Source organism: Phodopus roborovskii, unplaced genomic scaffold (assembly GCF_943737965.1).
Source record: "Phodopus roborovskii unplaced genomic scaffold, PHOROB, whole genome shotgun sequence".
In the NCBI taxonomy this organism is placed as follows: domain Eukaryota; kingdom Metazoa; phylum Chordata; class Mammalia; order Rodentia; family Cricetidae; genus Phodopus; species Phodopus roborovskii.
Window position 1 is genome coordinate 15112080 of NW_026126485.1, and position 10789 is coordinate 15122868.

At 39.2% G+C, this 10789-nt stretch overlaps 1 protein-coding gene across 1 annotated transcript; it reads right to left on the bottom strand.

The window, feature by feature from the left end:
* Nucleotides 1-614: 614 nt before the first annotated feature.
* LOC127229833 (proteasome subunit alpha type-6) lies at nucleotides 615-1559 on the bottom strand. Its single transcript, XM_051194841.1, has one exon. It carries the CDS (start codon nucleotides 1523-1525, stop codon nucleotides 785-787), a length of 741 nt encoding a protein of 246 aa, XP_051050798.1. The 5' UTR covers nucleotides 1526-1559; the 3' UTR covers nucleotides 615-784.
* Nucleotides 1560-10789: the final 9230 nt, after the last annotated feature.

Sequence of the window (10789 nt, forward strand, 5' to 3'; positions counted from 1 at the left end):
AAAAAGAATTAAGACAGAGCCTTCTCAACTTGAGAAAATAGTCAAGTACCAGAGATCTAAGTTCTGAATTTTAAAGGAGATCCTTTGGAGTCATCAGAAAGAACACACATGTTTTAATAGTCTTTCTAGATCTCCATAAATTTAATCCCTAATGACTTTTGAGCTTGGGTCACAACAGTGTTAAGCAACATACAAAGGGGAGTGATTGGTTAGAGATTTCTTTTAAGGCTAAAATGGTCCTAGATACCATTTTTGCATTGAACCTATAACATTCTAACTCCATATTCTCAAAAATGTCCATCCCTAGAATTCTAGCAACACATAGTACAGCTGGTTGAAATTCAGTAGAAGCTTACCTTCCTTTGGAGCCTCAGCTTATAGTATGTAATGCCCCATGTTCTTCAGGACAGGGAGCTTATCCTAGAATCTGAAAAGGCTTAGTCTTCAGGAGAAATATGTGTGTCATATCATGGTCTTATCTAAAGGTTTACTTTGTCCTTTGTATCTGATATATGCTGATGTAATAGAAATACTGTCTATTCTTAAGATAATAATAAATATTGTGTGTCTCCAAGAAGTAAAGATATCAAATGAAGAGTACTTATTCTTTTTTTTTTTTTTTTTCCAAAAGCACTGTTTTAATTATACAGAGTCCTAACCAGTTTAGTGGCAGGAGGAGTGGGGGAGGTTCCATCTTCAACCCAGGGGCCTCTATGATGTTGGTTTGTTGTTACCAAACACACAGGCAAGTGGCATCATGGATCTGGTAAACTAATGACAATGTTCAGTCTCTCTCTGCTAGAGCAACAAGATGGGCGTCGATCTCTGCTTCTGAGAGAATTCTGAATTTAGGATTTTCAACTGTAACTACTCCAACTTCGATTTCTGAAGGTTTAAAATCAATCGACAGAACAGTAGACAGGCATGTAATCGCAGTTTCCACTGTTTGTTCAAATGTCCAATCAAATTTCTTCTTCACTTTTTTTTCAAGGAAGCTGGTTGATTCTGTTTGTTTAACTCCTGCTGCGGTGGCTTTAAAGCCACAGTAGTAGCCCGCAGGATCACACTTGTACACTTGAGGGCCTTGTTCTTCGTCTATACCAATTAAAATCATACAGCAACCAAGTGGTCTCATTTCAGCATTCTGTGTGTAGACTTGAGAAATATCAGCAATTCTTTTACATAGCATGTCCACAGGAATCTCATAGCCGTATTTGTATTTCCAATTAGCTGCTTCATAGCGTGCCCTCTGTACCTGGGATCTGCTGTCAGCTGTCATCCCAGTCATCACACAGCCAATGTTTTCAGTTATTTTGAACAAGTGAGTCACGGTGCTGGAATCCAGTAATTTGTCAGGTACTTTCTTCTGTGTGACAATTACCGCACAGTCTTTTCCTCTGACAGCTACAGACGTGAGTCCACCCTGGTTAATAGCCTTAAAGGCATATTCTACTTGGTAGAGTCGGCCCTCGGGAGAGAAGATAGTAATGTGGCGGTCAAAACCGGCGCTGGAACCACGGGACATGGCGTTCCCACTATTTCAAACACACACTGCCGAAGAGTACTTATTCTAATTTAGACTGGATGATTTAATCTAAATCTTTGCTTATCCCCAACTAAAGTAAATGGAGTGAAAGTTAGTAAAGCATTCATCTAATTAGTTGGTCTCTTAATGTTTTCCTTCTCTAGAGAGAACAAATTTGGTTTTGACTTTTAAGTGTTTGGTTTAACATCATAAGCATCCCCCAGTAGTTTTTATTTTGGAATGTTAAAAAAAAAAAAAAAAAAAAAAAACTTCTGCCAGTTTAAATCTCTGTTATCTAAACTATATTGAGTAATAGTAATGAAAAAATTCTTTTATAAAGACACTTCAAGTTTTGAATGTTTTTAAAAATGAAGACTTAGTTCAAGAAAGTCTGGGTTAGTAAGCAGTTACATCTAAACATAACTAAAGAACATGATATCCTCTTGTGGCAGCAGACTAGGGTGTAAAGCAAAAGCAACAAGATTGACATCTGAAGGAGTCAGTTTGCAGCAAACAAGAGAGACCTTCCTTACCCACAAGAGAGGCAGGGGCTGTGTAATCCATGAATGCTTTGGGGGGGGGTGGTCTTAGCTCATAGTCCACTTCATACTTGGGAATGCTTTTTCTTCTTAATAGACTCCTATCTTTCTAATTGTGTTTCTGGTTCAGTCTTTTACCCTGGGGAACAAGATTCAGGATGCCCTCTGTAGGTTAGCAATTCTGAAACACTGGGCTTTCTCCCTGAACTCTATGGCTACTTAAAAAGGCATGATTTCTCTACTGGCTCTCTGACAGCTGTCAGAATTTTCAGCTTGCTTTTACCATTTTTGTTTTTGTTGTTTTCCTCTCAAATTCTAGCAAAATCATTCCAAGTTTCCTTCTGAGTTCATTTTTTAAATTAGTTTAATAATTAATCTAAGAACCTAAGAAAAGAACTACAGTTTCCCTGGTAACAGTTTTACCTGTAACCTTATCAAAGTCAAAATTAGCATCACTTTATCCTTTGGGAATGGATCAAGCAAAACTGCCCATTTCTGCCTCCAGAAGGATCCTTGCCAAACTAGCTTGATAGGCTGGCTTCTTGCTGAAAGCAGACCTGTGGGAGAATGTGGGGAAAGAATTAAGCAAGATGGCCCTGGTTTCACTCTAACTGACAGAGAAAGAATGCCTGGACAGCTCAGGAAGGAATGGCCAAAGTCGATGCATAGTCAATGAAATAACTTAAAGGGGTCAGGCAAAGTGTACACAAACAAAAGAGCATACAACAAGAATGACAGGCCAGCTACCAAATGCAATGAGGGCAATAGAACTCCAGAATTGTTTTTGAACAGAAGAGAAATCCTTACACAAATATGTGGATCTATTAGCAATTTTTTTTATGGCCAAGGTATAGTTGTACATTGTAGTTGCTTTTTATCCAGTGGGAAAAATTCAATTGTGGGCTTTATAACTCTGTGAAATTATCCACATTTAAACAAATGCCCTCATTAAAAATTCAGACTCTAGAAGCTCTTTCTACAAAGAACAAGATCAGTGCCCATTTGAATATTTCATAGAGATGAAAATGTGACTAAGATTTTCTTGCCTAGGTAGAATGTTCTATAGAGAAAGAGAATAACTTATTCAATGAAAGTGTTAAATATTCTCCACCATCTACAGATAGCAACTTCTCGGCATGGGTTGAGCTGAATTTCAAAACCATTGTCATTCCCAGACAACCTGTAGTTTTAAATGACTAGGCTGTCAGCCTCTAAGTTCTCTGCTGTTGCCTTTTCTGCTTTACTGAATAGTAACAATTACATTGCAAACAGCATGTTATTTCCAACTGTTTTTTTGACAGAAATCTTTGTGTTACAAAGATCGCAAACTTGAGTTCCTTTCCATGATTCATTTTTTATGTAAATCTAAAGGGTGGAGTTCTTTTTTTTTTTTTTAAGCTTCTATAAATTCGTCCTTGGAAATAGTAGACTTAGCTTTCTCTCACACAGAAAAATACACGCTGAACAGAATGATGAGGGAAGGTATGTGAAAACATGAACACCATTTTTAACATACTATTGTTAGCTTCACATGGCATGATGTTTTTTAATGGTTACCATGAACTAATTTAGGGAATGTGATGTCATTTGGAAAAAGGACAAAGGTAATGTGTGTGTGTGTGTGTGTGTGTCTATGTATGTGTGTGTATGTGTGTGTTTGTGTGTGTATGTGTGTGTGTGTCTGTGTATGTGTATATGTGTGTGTGTGTCTGTGTGTGTTTGTGTGTGTATGTGTATGTGTGTGTGTATGTGTATGTGTGTGTCTGTGTGTGTATGTGTGTGTGTATGTGTATGTGTGTGTGTGTGTGTGTGTGTGTGTGTGTGTGTGTGTGTGTGTGTGTGTGTGTATTCCCCTCTGAAGAACTTGCTTTAGTGTCCTCATTCTAAAAATGAGCAAATTGATTTGTCTTAGTAGAACACACCAAAAATATATCTCAAGAAAGAGGAAAACCTTGTGTTAAAAGTCTGCTAGGCCAAGGTATGTATAGGGATGACCCAGACTCTTGAAGATAGTTATCTTTGAAACTGATTGAAACTTTCAACAACAGCTGAATGTTTGAAGATCTAAGGCAAAAGAATCAGGATCCAAGCCTATGTTCTGGTTTTTAAAACACCGTTATCAGAAACAGTTTTTTTTTTTCCCCTCAGTGCCAAAATATAGTTTTAAAAACATAGCCAGCATTTTTAATGTACAGTATTTTATTATCTCTATCTACCTATCTACCTATTTTCTAAGCACTAAATAGAAATTGCTTTTCCAAGGGGGAACAAGTAATGTGTTTAGTTCTAGGTCAAAATTCAGCCATGAGCCAGTAAACTGAGATAGACATTTTCATATCTCTAGCCCCCTGCTGTCTCTTTTCTTAGAACATTTACTTTACAATTCATTCTTGTGCCTTCTTTCACTGCTCCTTTGTGATGTAAATCTCCCAGCCACTTTCAATTGCATAACCCAGAAGTGTCTTTTGCAAAGACTTGGAAAATAGAACCACTGAAAGGTTCTCCCATCCTTCGGCTTCTGTCCCTACTTTGATAAGGGACAATTAGCAAACACTGGTGCTTAATTTCCTTGGTCACCTTCCTGTAAGGTGTACGGTTTTTTTGCCTGTCGTCGCTGGTCTTGTCCCGCCGTCACGCCGCCAGCCCCAAATAATACACAGAGACTCTGTATTTGATACAATGCTGTTGGCCTGGTTACTTGTTTCTTATCGGCTAGCTCTGCCTTTAATTATTAACCCATTTCTGCTGATCTATGTATTTCTCTTACTGGGGGAGCCGGCGGCATACTGCTTTTTCCAGACTCTCCATCTTGACTCCTCCTTACTACTTCCTATTTCCTCCTTGTCTCCTAGTCCCTCCTATCTTCCTTTCCTATTGGCCAACAGTGCTTTATTATTAACCAGTATGAGAAACATATACAGAATAACATATCCCATCACCTTCCTGTCTGACATTGTCTAATATTCATCTGTCAGCTTACACTATGGTGGGTTAGAAAGGCATAAGAAAAAAGTACTGGCTGAACATTGGGCAGGTATGGACTACAGAATTATATACTAGCAGTTCATCACATGGCTGCTCAACCAGTGAAGGTAAGGGACCCTCTAGTACCTACTTGGAGCAATATGACCAAGTGCAATGGCTGCTAGCCATCTCCTGCTTCACAAAAATGGAGTCTCCACATAATCAGCCTTCCAGAATTTCCAGATACAATCATTAGCACATGCCTTACCACACTGAAAAAACACATACAGGGCAGAAAAGATGAACCCTCTTCTAGGAACAACCTGAACACCACCCCTGAAGTTACCTCCAGTTAAGTCATGAATACACCTCCCCCGCATTAAAATTTACCTCTAAAATAGGTTATTCACTATCCCAGGAATGCAACTCTCTCTAAAAAAACAAACAAACAAACAAACAAACAAACAAAAAACTCATGCTAGTTTGCTGAAGGTGTTTATCGATCGTATCAGCAAACTAGCATGAGTTTTTTTTTTTAGACAGAGTTGAAAGTAGGAGGTACTCTTGAACAGATTAGTATAGGAGACCGCTTCCTGAAGATAACTCCAGGAGCACAGACACTGAGATCAACAATTAATAAATGGGACCTCTTCAAACTTAGAAGCTTCTGTAAGGAAAAGGACACAGTAAACAATACCAAACGGCAGCTCACAGACTGGGAAAAGATTTCTACTAGTCCTACATTCAACAAAGGGCTGATCTCCAAAATATACAAAGAACTCAAGAAACTAGTCAAAAAAAACACCAAATAACCCTATTAAAAAATGGGGTACAGAACTGAAGAAAGAATTCTCAATAGAGGAACTCAAAAAGGCTGAAAGACACTTAAGAAAGTGCTCAACCTTCTTAGCTCTCAGGGAAATGCAAATCAAAAAACTTTGAGTACCATCTTACTCCTGCCAGAATGGCTAAAATTAGAAACACCAATGACAACTTATGCTGGAGAGGATGTGGAGAAAGGGGGAATACTCCTCCACTGCTGCTGGGAGTGCAAACTCGTACAGCCATTTTGTAGATCTGTATGGATGTTCCTCAGGAAAATGGGAATTATTTTACCACAGGACCTGGCAATCACCCTCTTAGGCATACACCCAAATGATCCACATCCATGCAACAAAGACATCTGCTCAACTATGTTCATAGCAGCATTATTTGTAATAGCAAGAACCTGGAAGCAACCTAGATGCCCCTCAACTGAAGAATGGATAAAGAAGATGTGGCATATCTACACAATGGAATACTACTCTGCAGAAAAAAAAAATGGAATCTTGAAATTCGCAGGCAAGTGGATGTCACTTGAAGAAACCATACTGAATGAGGTAACCCAGTCACAAAACAGGAACATGGTTTGTACTCACTCATATATGAATTTTAGAGCTAGAGCAAGGATCACCAGCCTATAATTCACACCACCAGAGGAACTAGGATACAAGGTGTATTCTACGAGATCCATATAAAGTCACTCACAGAAGGGGGAAGGGACAAGTCCCTGAGAGCACAGGGGAAGTGGTGGAGCAGTGAATGGAGAGAGAAGTAGGAGAAAGAGAGGGAGAGGAGAGGAAAACAAGTGCGACTAGGAAGATTGAGTCAGGTTAGGAATAGAAGACAGGAGAGAGAGAGAGAGAGAGAACATAAAAGAGGGAGCCATTATTGGTTTTAAGAGAAAACTGAAACTAAAGAAAGGTCTAGAGACCTACAAGACTGCCGGCAAGTAACAATTTGAGCAACCATGGAAAGGCTACCATAAATGCTATTCCCGGATAGTGAGATCAACAACTAACTTATCCACATCATGGAGCCCTCATTTAATACCTGTTGGAAACAGAAGCAAACACCCATACCTAAACACTAAGTTGAACTAGAATCCAGATGCAGATGGAGAGGACAAGACCAGGTTGCAGAAACACATAGAGAGAGCTGACCTGAACAAGGAGGAGTTAATGGGCCCCCAGACTGATAGCTGGGAAGCCAGCATGGGACTGTCTCAGGCTCCCCTGAATATGGGTCTCAGACAGAAGGACTGAGCAGTCTAAGGGACCTCAGAGAGTGGAACCAGCATGTATTCCTGGTACACAAAAGGACCTTGGGGACACATCCCCCATGGAGGGATACTGCCTTAACCTAGAGACAAGAGAGAAGTCCTAGTCCCTACTTCAAATGACTTGACAGATCTACCTGACCCCACCTGGATGGCATTCCCCTACATGTGGAATTGGGGTGGGGGGATGAAGGGGATGGTGGACAGGGTGCACGTGAGGGGGCAATGAGGGTAAGAAGGAGGGAGGGTGGGAGGGAGACGGAACTGGAATCTACATGTAAAATAGTAATAAAAAAGAAAATTCATACATACATACACACACACACACAAACACACACACACAGACACACACACACAGACACACACACACAGACACACACACACACACACCTTGAGTATATTATCTTTGTTCTGTAACAAGTAGCAAATTCCAACTCTAATTCTCTATTTTTTCTTATTTCACTATTCTTACTTCCATGGTGACAAGAACTTGAACACACTGGATAGCAGTCTCAATGTAGTCTAGATCTCCTTCAGGATGCAGGCAGGGAAGGCTATTCTAGGCTGGTATACTAGTTGTGGGACTCGGGCTGTATCTAGCAGATCCAAAGAAGTAGAATGGAGAGTTCATGGGAACTCATGGTAGAAGACTCTGAAGGAGGATGTAAGTATAGTTTTTTCTCATTGGAACCACAAACCCACAGATAGTAGCATGGAGATATCAATTATGTAAGTTTGGCCATGTAGCTTAGGTTTATTTGTAAATAGCTCTTATAACTTAAATTAATTCATTTATATTAATCTACATTCTGTCATATGGCTTGTGGTTGTTACCTTTTCTCATGCACATCCTACTTGTTCCTTGTCTCCTGGCATCTTTGCCTTTCTTTTTCCCATAGTACTCTCTGTCCCTAGAAGTCTCATTTATACCTCTTCCCTATCTATTTGGCTGTTCTTTTTATTACATCAACTAAAACAACATATCTTCTCATAGTATACAATATCCCACAACATATGAGCGTCTGGGTATTGAGGGCAGTTGTTGGAAGCTGTTCATAAGAAAACTGTAGTTAATTGCTATAGAGAAGTCCTGTCAGAAGCCTAGAAATTGGCTATGGCTTATGAAGGGGTGGAGGGATGGAAGTGTTGCCAGACTAGGACAAAGCCAGGGTGATAGGCTGGGGCAGGGATGTAGGATCCACTAAATGTTGGCTGCTGTGATTAGGCCTGGGTATAGGAGGACCAGGGATAGATCTGGAAAGTTGTGGAAAGGTGTGGATTAGAGGGTTATAGGATTAACCTGCCTAGTCCCTGGAGGAAGACATAGTAAATGTAGATACTGAGTTTGGTGGTAGAAGTACCACAGAAGGGATCTATGGAAGGTTACACACAGGGCAGATCCTGTGTGTATAGGTTTGCTGTACCTAGGCTGGGTGGTCAGACTAGGCTGGGGCAAGGATCTCAGGCACAAGCTAGATTTTGCAGGTTGTACAAAAGGGGAGGTCAAGGAGACCATAGAGGAAAATGTGGGCAGTCAAGGCACCTAATGGGGGTGTTAGGAAGTAGTGAAGAAGGGACCTATTGGTGGTTGGGTTGCCACTTTTATATTATACTTAAAAAATAACACTAAACCTCCATGGAATTTGTTGGCTTTGTTTTGATTTAATTTTGAAATGTTGCTTTACCCAACATATTTACTGGCTTCTACAAGGGACTTAAGAACTTTCTTAGTCAAGTACCTTCAACACTAGACAGGTATCAAAGGTATCTGATGCTTTAAAATGGTTAGTCTTGAATTTGCGAACACCTGGAATCTAGTTTTGGGAAAAGCACAGATCCCATGGGGAACCAAAAGAATAGATTGCCAGTTGTTAGACACACTGCTGCCTGGAGACAACTATGGCATCTAGAGGCAAAGAAGAATGAGTTTTCTTGTCTGGAGGCTGGAGATACAGGCTATGCCACCTTACAAAAAAAATCCCCTCCTAGAATCTCAAAGCCTCTGATTCTCCAAGATACACCACATTCATTCCTTTGCTCCATTTTGCTGTTCATTTTTGATTCTGCTCATTCATGCTCTGGGAACCTATGCTTTTTTGAAAGATAAAAGAACACGTGGCATTGTGTCTTTCCAAGTTATGTTATATATTTTCTGTGCCCTATATTCTAAATTTTTGGTACTTACTCTAAGATAGAACATGGGAAGTTATATTATGACTTTTCTATCTCAGGCAGCTTGCCCGATAGAAAGCAAGGAAATTGATCTTAAATGCTTTTATACTTGTTTATTATCTAGATTGTGAAATATAATAGGGATTGGTAGATTATAAATTTGAAGAAAATATTCAAATGGAAATTTAAAGTATATATTCGAACTTTAACCTAAAAGGGAGAAAATACCTTTCCTAACTTATACAATCATTTAACTGATTTATTTGGCATGTGAGGATGAGTATAATGATTATATATCATATATCATTCATATATATAAGGTGTTTTGCTATTTGAGGATTATCTTTTTGTTATTATTATGAAACTGTTGGCCATTGGCTATGGCTTCATATTGGCTAGCTCTGTTTTAAATATTAACAAATTTCTATCAATCTAAGTAGTTCTCATGGTCTTCTCTTACTGAAGAAAGGTCTGGGGACCTGCTACACCTCTGGTGTCCTACATGGTGAATTATCTTAATGAGGGTTACTGTTGCCATGATAATAATACCATGACCAAAGCAACTTGGGGAGAAGAGTGTTTATTTGACTTACACTTCCATATAACTGTTCATTGAAAGAAGTAAGGGCAGAAACTGAAATAGGGCAGGAACCTGGAGACAGAAGCTGATGCAGAAGCCCTAGAGGAGTGCTGCTTATTGGCTTCCTGTCTATGACTTGTTCAGCCTGTTTTCTTATAGCACCTAGGACCACCTGTGAATAACCTTACCCACAATGTTCCCAGCCCTCCCACATCCTTCACTAATTAAAAAACTTAACTATAGGTTTTTCTATAGCTAATCTTATGGAAAGACTTTATCAATTGAGGCTCCCTTTTTCCCAGTTACTTTAGCTTGTGTCAAGTTGACATAAATCTATTCAGCACAAGGATCCGGCACAAACAAGTTAAAATCATCCAGACAAAAATATAGAGAGAATCCTGAAAGGTCAAGGTATTAAAGAGTCACAGTTGTAGGAGTGGGTAATCTGAACACTCAATCTTCTTTGTGGTCCCTAATGAAGAAGGGGAGGATAAAAGTATCCAGACCTACATCAGTAAAGCAACTAATCTGGCAGGTGTCTGCTATTCCCATGGCTATTCATGAGCAGAATACTATCACAGGAGTGTGCACTGGAGAGTGAGGCAAAGAAGATGTAGAAGATATTTCAGTCTATCTTCTTAAAGGATAGATCATTTAACAGTATATTTCCATTTCTTAGTCTTTTCAGCTCACTGTGTATTTATTTCAGAAATATTATTTTTGCCATAAACTACTCTTTCTCTCTTTAAAATCACTTATTTTGAAGTACTACTTAAGCTCAAAGAAAAGTAAAGCGGATGATGTATGAAGTTTCCCTATATCATCTTCCTCAATGTGTATAATTTTCTCATAATAACTCTCTACTGTCACATTAAAATGATAGATATATAAGAACCTGGATTGAAACATCA

Excerpts from the sequence above, each read along its gene's own strand:
- LOC127229833 (XM_051194841.1), bottom strand. The coding sequence starts at position 1,525 with ATGTCCCGTGGTTCCAGCGCCGGTTTTGACCGCCACATTACTATCTTC.